The sequence below is a fragment of the Oryza glaberrima genome, chromosome 4, assembly GCF_000147395.1.
Source record: "Oryza glaberrima chromosome 4, OglaRS2, whole genome shotgun sequence".
NCBI classification, from domain to species: domain Eukaryota; kingdom Viridiplantae; phylum Streptophyta; class Magnoliopsida; order Poales; family Poaceae; genus Oryza; species Oryza glaberrima.
In genome coordinates this window covers 888,125-903,700 of record NC_068329.1, presented here as the reverse complement: position 1 = coordinate 903,700, position 15,576 = coordinate 888,125, and the positions used below count along the sequence as shown (strand labels likewise).

At 44.6% G+C, this 15,576-nt stretch overlaps 2 protein-coding genes across 3 annotated transcripts; both read left to right on the top strand.

Annotated features, from left to right (window-relative positions):
- Positions 1–573: 573 nt before the first annotated feature.
- Positions 574–4,795, top strand: LOC127769701 (putative disease resistance protein RGA4). The gene is made up of 3 exons (XM_052295322.1): positions 574–842; positions 954–4,165; positions 4,306–4,795. The coding sequence occupies exon 2, from the start codon at positions 979–981 to the stop codon at positions 4,156–4,158; it is 3,180 nt and encodes a 1,059-aa protein (XP_052151282.1). The 5' UTR covers positions 574–842; positions 954–978; the 3' UTR covers positions 4,159–4,165; positions 4,306–4,795.
- A 5,032-nt stretch (positions 4,796–9,827) lies between these two features.
- LOC127770696 (putative disease resistance RPP13-like protein 1) lies at positions 9,828–14,975 on the top strand. 2 transcript variants are annotated; one of them, XM_052296508.1, is made up of 2 exons: positions 9,828–10,313; positions 14,716–14,975. In XM_052296508.1, exons 1-2 carry the CDS (start codon positions 9,969–9,971, stop codon positions 14,737–14,739), a joined length of 369 nt encoding a protein of 122 aa, XP_052152468.1. In that variant the 5' UTR covers positions 9,828–9,968; the 3' UTR covers positions 14,740–14,975. The 2 variants fall into 2 exon arrangements, with proteins under 2 accessions (XP_052152468.1, XP_052152467.1); XM_052296507.1 differs by lacking the exon at positions 14,716–14,975 and having other exon boundaries at positions 9,844–13,335.
- The last annotated feature ends 601 nt before the right edge of the window (positions 14,976–15,576 follow it).

Genomic DNA, 15,576 nt, shown 5'->3' with positions numbered 1-15,576 from the left:
GCCTTTTTCTTATTTGAACCTGACGTTGACAGAATCTCGTCCGAATATATTGAGAAGAAATAAAAGCAGAAAACACAAATAAGGTTCAGAGAGTTAAGGAACAGGGGAGGTTACAACTTCAAAAGACAGATAAGGCTAATACAAGGTTCAAAGCTAATGCACGTTAGTCTAGGTCCTCTAAGATGAGACCCACAGTCGTCAATTCGTCGCTGTTTGTGTATTGGAAAATTCTTATGTTTCTTTCCCGCCAAATGAGCGGATTTTATTCCACACCTATTGTGGTGTGGAATTATTCCCCCTCAATCTCCTCCCATATTTTTTTAATCCTCCTCCAAAATCGAACATGGCTGAAGTGAGAAAGGTTCCCAGAATTAAACAACTAGAAATACACATGCTGCCCGGTGCACCGGGTAAGATAGGAACTGCCACTGCTAAAATATTTGTTCAAAATTTTGACTCTTTTATATACAGCGTCTCTATCGTTTTCCGCCCGCGGCTCCTATCTTTTTGACTTGTTTTGAGTTTTGACGACCCCACGGGGCCGACCTGCACACTTTGGACGGTAGGCGCTCATCCCCTTCACTTTGCTCCTCCACCATTTATTTACTTGTTCATTTGCTAATTAAGGACTCTTCTTTAATTTTGTCGCCTTTGATCTCGTCGGCGATGCTGGTGCCATTGGAAGCTGGATCGATCATATGCCATAGCAGGCTGCAGCTAGATCTCCCACAGTAGTAGTGGTCGTGTCGTGTGATTGATCTTGCACGAGCATCACCAGCCAGGCTGTACTGCTTCAATCATATATCGATCGCTGATTGCAGATTGGCCTTGTGTGTCGACAGGTAGATCAATCGGTCGGATCATCTTGTACAACTAATTAAACATATCACTTTGTAGTTCGTAGTTCATCATTCTTAATTATCTCTGCTAGCTGTTGTTTTCTTTGTACACAGAGAGGGAGAGAGGCGGCGGCTAGGCATGCCGATTGGAGCAATTTCGACGGTTGGGCCGGCGATTTCGCCGGGCATCAAGATCGCCGAAATCGCGGAATCCTTTGTGGCGAGGAAGTACAGACGCTTGAGAGATTACAGAAAGGACGTTGCACAGCTGGTGGCTGAAGTGGGGAAGATCGCAGTGGCCGTGGACACGGTGGAGCAACAGGAACCGTGCATGAGCGACCATCGGATCGTGGGGCAATTGAGTGAGCTGATGGACGCCATCCACGAGGCTGAGGACATCTTGGACGCCGTCGACTACAGAGACAGTATCTGGGCGAGGAAGCACAAGGTCAGGCAGGTTATCCATTCTATAATTGAACAAGCTAAGCGGATAGTCGGAATAGACGGCGCGTTGAACCGGCTGGACAAGTCGATGAATGACCTGTCACGGATCCAGCAGAGCCAACGGGATCTTGTCCAGCTGTCGAATTTCCGGTCATCACAAGGAGGAGGAGATGGGGGTGCGTCCGCGTCGAGGCCAAGATCGGCGACGGGCCTATTGCCGGACGGCAAACTCTACGGTTACAAGGAGGAGTACGATCGGCTGGTGTCGGCCTTGCTGTACGATCCTCCCCGGCGGCCTGGTGGCAATGGCAATGGCGGCGGTCAAGTCGTGGCGGTCGTCGGCGACGGCGGCGTTGGCAAGACTGCGCTTGCTCAGCACGCGCTGAGGCACGTGGACGTTCAAGCAAGGTTTGATCATGTGATCTGGGCGAGCGTCCCACACAAGTACAGGAACAAGGACCTCTTGGCTGAGATCTGGATGTCCGGACCGGGTGCTACTGCTACTGCGGCTACACACAGGTGCGCCGACCAGATGAGCTTTGGTGCCCTTCAGGCGGAGTTCGTCAGGCTGGTGTCACTGTCATCCCAGAGGTACCTGCTCGTCCTCGACGATGTCTGCAACGATGAGTCGGACGGCGACGATCATCAGCGGAGTAGGAAGGAATGGGAGGATGTCCTTGCCCCCTTCAAACAAGGGGAACGAGGGAACAGGATCCTGGTGACAACCCGTGCAAGCATCTGTTGCGCCACGCTCAACGCAGGCACCAGGATCCAGCTAAACGGGATCGCCGCCGACGAGCTCTTGCTTCTGCTCAAGAAGAGCGCGTTCGGCGACCACGACAAGAAGCATGCCCCACACCTGGACGAGGTTTTGACGAGCCTCGCGGAGAAGCTCAAGGACTGCCCATCAGCAGCAGCCGCCGTTGCTGCCAGGGTGAGGAACAAGGCCAGAAGGAAAGACTGGGAGGAAGCCTTGGCCCTCCTGGATGCAGGCCGCGTTCTCTCACCGCGTCGCCATGAATCCAGATACCGCGAATTCCGCGATCTGCCGCACCACCTCCAGAGCTGCTTGCACTTCTGCAGCTTGTTCCCCAACAACTGGATGTTTCATCCTGACAAGTTGGTCAGAATGTGGATAGCACATGGCATCATCGTCGTCGGCGATGCGCATGCGCATGCGCCGATTGATGGGAGAAGCATGGAGGAAGAAGAACAAGTGGGAAGACGCTATATCAGGGACCTGGTGTCAAGATCCTTCTTCCATCTCCAACCTGCAAAGAATGGCAGCAGAACCATGTATCTCGCCATTCGTGAGCACGTCCATTCGATGCTGCTCTCCGTCTCCGCTAGCTATTTCTTCAGGGTTACTAGCAGTAGCTTGGGAAGAAGAATCCCTCCTACCGTTCGCCACCTGTCTGTAGCTCCTGTGACAGTGACAGATCAGGATCAGGGACAAGGTGGTTGCCTTGACCTGGACTGGCTCAAGAAACACCCCGTGCTGAACAAGTTGCGGACATTGTTGGTTTTCGATGGACGAATGAGCGCCATGGACGGCGACATACTCAGACAGCTGGAGGCCGTCAGGGTGCTGGACCTCACCTCCACAAACATCACCGCAGATTTCCCCAAAGGCATCGGTAAGCTGAAGCATCTGAGGTACCTAGGCCTTCCCAAATCGCTCAAGAAACTTCCTGAAGGAGTCAACAAGCTACTGCATCTCCAAGCACTGGTTTCAGCCGAGGACAAACTACAGGGATCAGTTGAGCTCTGCGCTGACAGTGGCTGCAGGAAGCCGGGGCATGGCCTGGAAGCGCTCGCACACATGAACTCTCTCTGCGGTGAACTGAGCATAAAGGGGCTCCAAGCTGTCTCCAACAGAGAGGAAGCACACAGGGCTCACCTTGAGAGGAAAGAGTTTCTCAAGGTCCTCAAGTTGGAGTGGGAGCCTTCATTACAACTACAAGAACCCTCAGAATCGTCACATGAGCAAGTTCTCGAGGGACTCAAGCCACCCTGCAAGATCGAAGAGTTGCACATCAGACAGTACCTGGGCAGAACATCGCCTAGTTGGTTGGAGAGCAATCTGCTGTCAGGTTTGAGATACCTGTATCTCAGAAACTGCAGGAATTGGCAGGTCCTGCCGACCCTGAGCCAGCTACCTCATCTCAAGGTTATCTGTATCAAAGAGATGTGCTCTGTCCAGCGGATTGACCATAGGCTTTACGGCGGCGACGGCGTTTTCAAGTCACTGGAGACACTTATCCTGGATGATATGCCAAATTTGGTCGAGTGGGCGGCTGAAGCAACTGACGAAAAATTCCCTCATCTTCAGAAGATATCCATGTTGAACTGCCCCAAACTGGAGAAGCTACCCCGGGTGCCACGCACCGTCAGGAACATGGAGATACAAAAACACCCTTCTTGTTACCTCCATCTTTCACCTTCATCATCGTCATCGTCATCGATTTCTTTTACCTTGGATATCCGTGCGGATGCTGTCCATCTGCTGCATGAAGATTTCCTGCATCCGGATCACATAAAGGCAATCGGTTCAATCAGAATCGAGCACTACACATGGTCGACTGAGCCAAACCTCAACCTCCTTGCTTCTGTTAGGAGCCTGTCGTTAACCCGATGTCCGGTGACAGACAGGAGTTTGAGCATGTGCCTGCATAAACTGCAGTCCCTCGAGAGACTAGAGATATCTGATTGCCCTGAACTTCATGACTTCCCCGATGATGCCATGCCTATGATGGCATCCTTGAAATCCCTCGAGTTTAACGGATGCCATCCTCTTCTTATGAAGAAGCTACAAGGCAGGACTGGCGCTGCCTGGGAAAGGATTCGCTCCATCCAGCGACTAGAAATCGTTTAAACTCAAGGTACAGACTTTGCCCGACATTAACCCTTCATCTAGATGTGTTTTCCTCTCTGTTTCTTTTGTTATCGTAGGACGAGAATAGTGCTGCTTTTAACTTCATTCAATCATTCAGAGCTGAACAGTTTCTAATCTTTTATGTAGGTGGGAATGGTCTTAAGCAAGTGGTACTAGGTATCAAGGGGAAAGGCAAGACCAACAGCATAGCGCAAGTGTCACTGCTCGGTGGTCATCACGCTTAACGACCTCTGCTGAATTTGGTTTTACGGGACTTGTTAGATGGGGAAAAATATAAAGTGCAAACCACATATACAGTGACAACTTAGAAACTAATATTAGCATATAAAATGAATGTATGAGATTTTTCCATGTCACCTAGAGTGGCAGTAAAAAAAATTTCATGAATAACTCTCAGATTTAACCATGGATTAAAAATTTTATTCGAGATGACGTGGACGAATATCAAATGTCTATTTTTTTTTTATCTTACGGTGATTTTGTAACATTTATTTTTCGTGTTTTATGCCATGCTTATGCATTCCATGTTGTAAAAACATGGCATGTTGGTACAATATTGAACACTGAAGAAATATGTATATGCATTCCCATGAAAGTATTTGATCCTTCGGTGAAACACTTGAGCATGGTGTTTTGCTAGCAAGCTGAAAAGGTTAAGCTTTGCAAGGTAAGAAATCAGTTTGCAAGGATTTTGGCTTATCAGACTGGTGACAATGTTTCGGAAGAATTAAACCAAAAGAAGAGCTGAATAGGACTTCTAAAATAAGTTAATTTTGTACGAAATATGACATACCATAATACTATGAATGTGAATGGTATTTTATACTAAATTAACTTATTTTAAAATGAAAGTAGTAATTAATAAATGGTGGAACATCCGGCTAGAATGGAACAGGAAGGGTTTTCGGGATTGCTATCAGAAGGGCAATTCAATCTTTTCACAAAATTAAGAGGGCATTTTAATAATTTTGTGCTCTGGACCCAACCTCCCATCAAGTCATCATGTCCCTTCTATTATGCAATCATGTGCTACGTCCGTAGTACAGAGGGGTTGCATAATGTCTACGAAAATAGAGACACAAGATATGATGGTGTGGCCATATTCTCATTCATTCTCTTCTCTTGGGGCGTGTACAAGGGTGAGCCTTCTCCCTCTATTTATAGCCATATTGCATATATGGCAGGTTTAGATGTGGGCCCAATTAGTATATATGGGCTGGGCCTTTATGGGCCCAGGCCCATAGGATTCCTAACACTCCCCCTTGGCACTCACCGCGTGAAGTCTATGCCTCATCAAAACTCCAGAAAAACCCAGTGGGAAAATTTTGGAGAAAGAGTACATAGCATACGCTTGAAATGTCGCACGAATTGCCTCATTAAAAACCTTGATAAGAAACTGCCGGGAAAACTTATCTAAGGGAAAAAAGAGTACAATCCATCCAATTCTTCGTTCAATCCTTCTAGATTGATTTTGGATACTTAATTTTCTATATCAAGATTCTGAAATAAGTATTTCAGTGAAATTCTCCCCCTGAATTTTGTATTTCTCTAAGTCTCATTATTCCAATTTCTCGGACACACCTATTCAAGAGAAGATGTCAATAATGAGCTAGTGGATAAATTTGCAAGACTTTCACATAACTTACTTTGTTGCTTCTATGAAATCCATGCACATAGAAGAGTTACGAGTTCATTTGCTTAGTGAGTTTGCTTCTCACGTAACTCATTTGCATATGTGCGACATATGCTGCTTTAATTTTCATAAAAGGTGGGGGTTGAGATAGTTTTCAAATCGCGATTATTGTCGCGAGCAACCATCTCTCAAAACCATGCCGAGGTTTTGAATAGTTCAACGATGCTTAGTTCGGTTTAGTTCAATTAGCCAAGTATTCGTGTATTGCTATGACATACTCGTGTTTGGGAATTAAGTCCCATTTTTTGCGGTAATTGACTATTCCAAAGCCATGCACCATAAACATTTCTAAGCGTGGTTGGATTGATGTACTAGACTTCCATCTGTCGCATGCCTTTAGCTACAAGCGTAAGCACGATTTGGATTCGACCAAATATTTCAAATCAAACTCAAATTCAAAACTAACGAGTTTGTTTCTTCAATTCTTTTCCAGATTATTCTATTCTTTCTGTGTTGATTTGGGACCTAGTACTTCTTCATGTACTATCATGCAAGTGTCCGATCCAAGCACCTGAAATGCATTCATCGATTCTATCTTCAATGCTTATCAACATTCAGGTTGAGTTCTTTTCAAGCTCTCGAAATGCATTCATTAATCCCATTCAACTCCTGGTTGACTGCCAATGAGTTTTGTTGTCTAAAAGAGACTTTGCCCATAATAGGTGTTGACGGTCGTTATCGATCAGTTTCGACCGTCAATATTACCAAAATAGAGGAGAACTAGTGATGCTTGCAATGCATAAATATGTTGGAATAATAATATTCCACTAGTAGTAGGCATACTAATCTTTTGCAGAGAATGACAATAAAGTAGAGGAGAATTGACATCAACACAAACGATAAATCAATCGGACGATGTCGAGAACCAAACTTATGTATGAATGGGCCAAGAACTCAGAATTGACACGATGAATTGGGCCAAAATTCACAAGTCTACGAAGTGAAGCAAAAGGGGAGGCTGCCTGCCGAAATTGGGCCAGGTCGGCCTAGCCAATGGTTCGGCCAAACCATTGGGTTCGGAACCCTGGATCAAACGGAGCTGTGGGGGGTTCGGCCGAACCCCCCGCAGCTCCGTTTGATCCAGGGTTCCCCTGGACGGCTGAGATTGCTCCCCAATGACGGTTGGAGGGTATTACCGACCATTCCAACCGTCACAACCGTCATTGGGAGGCTATAAAAGGAGCTCTCATCCTCACTTCACTCACACACCTCAACCAATATCTCTCTCATTTCTCTCAAGTTTAGTTTAGTAGTATCTAGCTAGTGGAATAGGAATAGAGTAGAAATCAGGAGTCCGGAAGCCTTCGGAAGAGTTCGGGTATGGCTCTAGTAGCTTTTCTCTTCTCTTTTGTAAGCTTTGTACTTTTATTAGAATACTCTTCTAAATACATTTATGGTATTGAAATACTTTCCGAGTATATGAGTACCTACTTTACATTATGTTCATGTTATACTGAATATACGGCTAGCTTATCTGGGAGATGCTTTGGTACGGGTATAGTATTTGCTTATGCAATTACTCTATGTCATGATGATGATTTTAGAGTAGTATCTGGTAGTTTAGACGTGGTGTCTAGATTACGGGATATCATTATTTGGGGTTATATATTGCGGATGAGAAGTGGGCCGCTGATGGTGACAGCTCAGTACGGGTATTCCTCCGCGCCGGTATATAATCCTAAGTTAATTCCCTGGGGAGGGTATTCCTCCGTATTTAGCCCCGGTTGTATGGTCATGACGGGCTGTCGTAAGGAACTCGGCAGTCAGGGGTGGCTTCTCAAAGTACCAGGAGGCATCGGATAGAGGATATTAGCTAGTATATCGGTTAACTAGAATGTATGTATACTATATATATTAGAAGTATAGGAATAGATTTTCTTTCTCTTTTCTTTCCACTTAGCTTAGATAATATATTATAAGAATGGGTAGCTAATGCTTGTGTGTCACTCTACCCTTGGATTATCTTAACCCCTGCTTAGAATATGATTATCACAATTATATAAATTATTAGTTGAGTTCTCGCTACATGATCTTCCCACGGGATAAAATAAATACGATACCCTTGGAATACTCTCGGGTGAAATGCTACAATGGTATATCCGTGCGCTTGCGGATGAACTCTGTAACCATAATATACCAGAAATATTTCTGCGCCATTACTAGGAATTATATTTCTAGTAATGTCGTTAAGAAATACCAACAATAGGTCTCATTACCAACTTATATTGGTTGCATGAGGCTCTATGCGAGTATCCATGGATATACGAGGAGATGCATTTTCCATATGCTTCTTCTTCTTCTTCTTCTTCTTGCTTAATGCTTCTCGATGTGGGTGTGTACCAGCGTTAGTGTGCACTCCAACAGCTGGGTTTCTTCTTTGATAGGAAGATGCGATACGCCTATTCTGACACTCCATACCACTTACCATATCTCAACTGACTCCCCTTCTATTCGATGAGGTACTTTCCGTGATTTTGAGTATGATAGTCCCTCTTGCTCAGTTTTCACCGGACGTCTCTGGTTACTTTAGGGGCGTGAGGAGCCGAAGTTTCTTGTCCAATTCTTTTTGTTCGAGGCCTCTAGACAAGACGAGGGATACCTTTACTTTCTTCGGTATCACCCTCCTCCGGTGCATTTCATTAATGCAACTTAGTCAAACTCTTAGAAATCACAAAAGTATTTACAAAATAATTTGGCAGTTTCAATTGTTTATGCATCGTTTTGTATACTCAGAGTAAGCTCTGTTTTATCAGTTTGGACAGTAGAAGCAGTGAGGAAGCCTGCATATTTGTCGTCCGGGAAATTTCTTCACTAATGACTAATTAGATTTGTTAATAACTAATTAGGGGCATGGATTAGAGGTGGGTGGGGCTGGCGCACCAACCAGCCCCAACAGTGGATCCGCCACTGAGAATGTCACACCCTTATATTTTGTGTCTCCATGTTCTTGTTAACATTATGCAACCCCTCTGAACTACGCATGTAGCATAGAGGTTGCATAATAGTGTGTAGGGGAGAGGGGAGAGAAGCGAGTTGGATATTTTTTATATTTTCAAACTTTTGTAAAACTTATTTTATAAATAGAGCTTCGAAAAAACTTCTTCAGGGAATGGGTCAACGTTATTAGCGTCGTGATCCAATATGACGGTGCCAAAGATATTGACGCCATCTCATTAGCCCTCCACGGAAGCTAAGTTACTTATGTGAGGGGGTCGATACCAAAGTCATTGGCATATAGCATCTATTTATAAAAGAATTTTTTTTAAAAAAATATTTGCAGTTAAAAATATTTACAAATAGGCCCTCAACACCAAATGTTAATTGCATTGAGGATCTATTTGTAAATATCTTTTTTAATTATAGGACCCTTTCATATAAGTGATTTAGTTTCCACATGGACGTTTGGGGGACGGACGTTGTTGTCATTAACACCAACGCCGTCATGTTGGATCACAACGAAATACTCCCCCGTATTAGAATATAACAACTTCTAGCTTATAGAATTTGTCCTAAAATATAATAATTTTTTCAGCAACATTATCTTCTCAACCAATTATAACCCTCTACCATTCAATTTTTCCACCTACCTCCAATTATCCTCCAATCACAACACTTCACTATTTAATCATACCAACTTTCTTAATAATAACCGTGTCCAACTCGGACACAGATTCAGTGACATTCCCCCGTGACATTTTCGGTGACATTCAGTCACTGACATGTGGGACCCACATATGCCTGGACCCTCATGTCAGTGACTCAATGTCACCGAGAATGTCACGGGGGAATGTCACCGAATCCCAATCCGTCCAACTCTAGAAATGCTTAATAATAGTAAGGTTTTAAGGGTCTATTCGTAAAATAAGTGTTTATAAGGGCAAAGAAAGTAAAATATCGAGGAGAAAGCCGGTTGGTCCGCATATTGACTGACTGACTAACTTTGACTTGATCGGATGATCATGAGTTTATACTCGTAGATAGGAAGGATCAGCAGCAGATTTGGGGAAAGTTGTTGCGCACAGCACACATTCTCTTTCTGAAACGCTCGAAATCCCCCAAAAATTGGCCCCCCTCGCTCGTAGTCCGGCGTCCGGCGATGGCTCTCCCCTCGCGTCGGTGGGCAGGGGCGGTGGAATCCGGCGTGGATCCGGTGGCGGAGGCTTGGGCGAAGCTGCTGCGGTCGCTTTCCCAGGCCATGGCGCGGCTGAGGGTGCAGATGGAGTCGTTCGACGATGCCCAGATGAGGTGGGCGCTGGCCGCCGGTGTCCGAGCCAAGGCGCAGCTGCTGGCTAGCCGCCTGGCTCAGATCCTCGCCCTCTTCTGGGACGAGGGGCAGCGCGCGGCGCTCCCGGCCTGCGTGCGGGATGCCCTGTACGGCATGGAAGACATGGTCGACGATTTGGAGTACCACATGCTCAAGTTCCAGCCTCATCAACAAGAGGTCAGATGCAATCTGCTCATCTCTCTTGTCAATCTCCGCTACCGGTTCATCATCAGCTACGCGTCTCGCTCCCGCTTCCTCAAGGATTTGGATTTCGTTGCGAGCGAGGCAGGCAGCCTCCTCTCCGCGATGCATAAGCTCGAGCCCACCGCTCCGCCGCTCCCTGCCCTGCTGCTTGCTGACGACGATCATCAGGTTGTGTTTGGGCGCCACAAGGAGGTCACTGACATTGTTCGAATGCTCATTGATCCGCCGGCAAGCCACCACCACCACCACCCTACTTACGACATCCTCCCAATCGTTGGCATGGGGGGCGTGGGGAAGACCACACTCGCCAATTTAGTCTACGATGATGCCAAGGTTAAGCAGCATTTCGAGCTCAGGCTCTGGGCGAGTGTCTCTACTAGTGGAGGGTTTCACAAAATTGACATCACCGAACAAATCTTGCGTTCAGCCAACCCAACATACCCTGCTTCTATTCACAGTGAACCTACGCTTGACATGCTTCAGTTCCATCTCAGCCAACTGGTAGCGTCCAAGAGATTCTTGCTTGTTCTCGATGACATCAGGGAGGAGTCCTTCACCAGCATGGCCTGCCAAGAGATCCTCAGTCCTCTATCATCGGCAGAAAAGGGGAGCAGAATTCTGGTGACTACTACAACAGCCTCAGTGCCTGCCATGCTGGGGGCATCTTGTACATACCACCTGAATGTATTGGACATCGAGGATTTGTGGTCCTTGCTCAAGAAATATGCTTTCCATGGAGGCCCAACTCATGATTCCACCCAGGAGCTTGAAGAAATTGGGAGGAACATCGCATCCAAGCTCAAAGGATTGCCATTGGCTGCCAAGATGCTTGGGGGGCTGCTTGGAGCTACAAAGAGCACAAAGACCTGGATGAATGTCTTGGACAAAGAACTTTATGGCGATAGTATTCTTCCCGTACTAGAATTGAGTTACAGTTACCTGCCTCGACGACTCAAGCAGTGCTTTTCGTTCTGCAGTTTGTTTCCGAGGAACTATAAATTTAACAAAAGAGTGTTGATCCAACTCTGGATGGCCCAAGGTTTTGTTCAGTCACAGAACAGTGCTGACAAAAATATGGAGGACCTGGCAGAAGATTATTTTGAGGAACTTCTTTCGCGATCCTTCTTTGATGTACGCAGGGAAGCGTGTGAAACACACTACGTGATGCATGACCTTGTCCATGACCTCGCGCAGTCTGTTTCGGCAGATCAATGCCTTCGTGTTGAGCATGGCATGATTTCTGAGAAGCCATCAACTGCTCGCTATGTATCTGTCACCCAAGATGGACTACAAGGCCTTGGGAGCTTCTGCAAACCTGAAAATTTGCGTACCTTGATAGTTCTAAGATCATTTATATTCTCCTCAAGTTGTTTCCAAGATGAATTCTTCAGGAAGATAAGGAACTTGCGTGTCTTAGACCTTAGTTGCTCTAACTTTGTACAGTTGCCTAACTCGATTGGTGAACTAGTGCACCTGCGTTACCTATCTCTCCCTCGCACTCTCAATATGCTTCCTGAGTCAGTCAGCAAGCTACTGCACCTCGAATCATTGTGCTTTCACAAGTGTTCCCTTGAAAAGCTTCCCGCAGGCATAACTATGCTGGTCAACTTGCGGCACCTTAACATTGCCACAAGGTTCATTGCACAGGTGTCCGGCATTGGGCGGCTTGTAAACCTTCAGGGATCAGTTGAATTCCATGTTAAAAAGGGGGTAGGATGTACCTTGGAAGAGCTGAAGGGCTTAAAAGATCTCCGTGGGAAACTAAAAATAAAGGGTCTTGATAATGTTTTAAGCAAAGAAGCAGCCAGCAAAGCCGAGTTGTACAAGAAACGACATCTTAGGGAGCTCAGTCTGGAATGGAACTCTGCAAGTAGAAATCTAGTCCTTGATGCAGATGCTGGAATATTAGAAAACCTACAGCCACCCTCTAGCATAAAAGAACTCCATATCAAAAGGTACCAAGGTGCCATATGCCCTAGTTGGCTGCAGTTATCATCACTTGAGCAGCTTCAATCCTTGGACCTTATTAACTGCAGGAATTTGGAGATCCTACCTCCATTGGGACTATTACCGTCACTCAAATATCTATGTATGAAGGAACTGTGCACTGTTAATCAAATTGGACATGAGTTCTACGGCGATGATGATGTACCATTTCCATCCCTGATAATGCTTGTTTTCGATGATTTTCCAAGTTTATTTGATTGGTCTGGTGAAGTGAAAGGCAATCCGTTTCCCCATCTCCAAAAGCTAACACTTATAGACTGTCCAAATTTGGTTCAGGTTCCTCCATTGCCCCCTTCTGTCAGTGATGTTACAATGGAGCGTACAGCATTGATATCCTATTTGAGGCTTGCCAGATTGTCTTCGCCAAGGTCAGATATGCTCACGCTTGATGTTCGTAATATTAGTATACTTTGCTGGGGACTGTTCCATCAGTTACATTTGGAATCTGTCATATCTTTAAAAATAGAAGGTCGTGAGACACCTTTTGCCACCAAAGGATTGTGTTCGTTTACTTCTCTTCAAAGGCTTCAGTTATGTCAATTTGACTTAACAGACAATACGTTAAGTGGAACTCTCTACGCGCTTCCTTCGCTATGCTCCTTGGAGATGATCGATCTGCCCAATATAACATCCCTTTCAGTTCCATCAGACATTGATTTCTTCCCGAAACTTGCTGAATTGTACATATGCAACTGTCTGTTGTTTGCTTCCCTTGATTCCTTGCACATTTTCATTTCCCTAAAGCGATTGGTGATCGAGAGATGCCCCAAACTGACAGCAGGATCCTTCCCAGCAAACTTTAAGAACCTCACATCTCTCAAGGTACTAAGCATATCACACTGCAAGGATTTCCAATCTTTTCCTGTGGGTAGTGTACCACCGTCACTGGAAGCACTTCATCTCGTTGGTTGCCACCAAAGTTAACTGACAATGTGGTGTCAAGAAAATTGCTCCTTAACACACCAAAGCTCACTGATGGACCATGAAGGTAAAGCTGCTGCTGATTGCTTACTTGTCCTCTAATTGTTATGTAGCTGTGAAATGTATGCCTTCAAATAATCATGCATTTTATTTCGTTGACAATTCAGGAATCAGGAAATGTTCCTCGACTCTTCGAACACAGAAATATGCATTTTCACTAGTGATGATATGAAATGTTTCCCAAGTTGTATCTGCCTAATAGATGATAATCAAGCCAACCACTAGCTTGATGGACTTGTAACATAGGCTCTATAAAATGGTTTCACTAGTTGATAAATTTTACTCAAATCCATGGCTTTCATTAGATATGGCTGCATATTCGTTGTTTATGAATTAGGAATCAGATATGTGTATACTAGTCATAGAGGTGTACCTTCTACAAATTTGATGAAAAACTCTCAACCCCTATAAAGGGTTATACACAAGTTTGAACTGTACATTAAGTTCTTTTAGTGGTTGCTAAGATTGTTCGCAGCTCTCTAGTTCCGGGAAAAAAATTGCTCAATGGCTATATAGCCATGAGCTAACCAGTTTCTTTATCCTTGATAGTGCTATATCCAAATATGTGATTGGAAAATTTGTTGGTGGCCACAGCCACATTTGTGAAGTTTATGTGATATACACTTCTAAACTACTAAATATAGAGTATGCACCATAATAGCATTAGAATGCATGTACCAAAACGAAATTTACGATAAATTTCATGAGTACCAAATAGCATGCATATAGGTCGATGGGCACTTAAAATGCATTCATAATTTCGTATGCAGCATTTTGTATCACACATCGGTTTGCACCTTAACCAGGTGCTCCCTTGAAATTCTCTTTGCTTCAGATTGTGATCTAGCATTTGAATAATTAGGATCAACAGATTATTAGCTATTTGTTTTGTTCTTTAGCGTTGGATGTATAAAAGACTGCTCAGAGTTTTGATAAATACACAATAGTTGCTTAACCAGTAAAGTGACATGGTAATCTGCATACTTATTACAAATGAGGAAACACCCCCTGCGTCCATCGCAACAAACATATGGTACAGATTGGGAGAGGGTAACAACAAAAAGGAAATCATGTGGATACAAGATAAAATCCCAAACATGAACTGCATTTCTGCAAACATCAGTCACCACCTTAGGTTTGAAGCAGAATATAAAACGTGTCTAAAACAAACAGTCAGAGACCTGGAACAAAGTATTGCCCTGCAACTCCCTTGCATTTGTCTTGATGCTGTTTTGTGCCGCAGAGATCTCATTGCTAGCCATATATTTTGTTTAGGTGCAGCTAAGTGTCATACTCTTGCAGGCTTATAGGAGAGCATTGTGATGCTTTGAACTCATGAAGTGCTATTTCTGAATTCTGATCTAACGTATTTGTTTGATTTCTGCAGAACATAAACAAAAAAAAATCTTGACAACGGATAGCAGGTTACACAAATAATGTTGCATGGAGAAATCAAGTGACGGCTCGCAAGTAGTAGGAGAGGACGAGCGGTAGTGCATATGACGTCGACCTTGCCAAGTAACTTCAGGCTCATCCCTTGGAGACATGAGAGATGAGCGACCATACAATACAAGGCCAATGTATTCTGATCTGTTTAGAATCTCTTCATCACCTCGTCTCTTTATATTTCTTTGTTAAGCCAGGGTTGGACGGCCATCTCCTTGCTAGGCTGAAGAAACAAGGGAACACATCCTAGTCTCTGTTTTTAGCCTTCAGAATTGAAAGTTGATCCTATAGAGGCTAGTCTTCTCTTCCATCTCCCCAACTCCTGACACAAACAACTTCTCCAGTTGCTGGTCTAGGGCTTTGAAGGGCACAAGAAAGTAGGATAAGAAAGGATTTAACTCGCTTAATTTGTTTTGGAAATCTAGAAGCAATGGGAGCGATTGCATGTTTAATGGTGCAAATCCTAGTGTGCTGGCTGTAATTCAAGGCGCCTTATGGTGCTTGGCTGGTGCTTCTGAGCTCCGTGGGGGTGCTCGAATCTCGATAGGTCGTTAGCCCGTATGGTTTAAGGGGTAGTTTATTTTTGAATTTTTTTTAAAGGGAAGTCTATATGGGATTTGGATGATATTTTAGGCTTCAATCATGCAGATTTTAAATTCAATCGGACGCTCTTTCACCAAGTAGATCGAAAATATTTCACCAAGTAGATCGAAAATGTTTCAATCTTTTAAAAAACTGAAACACAATCAAATCATCTCATAAAACATTTTGCTATAACATATGTAACAACGGTTCTCAATAT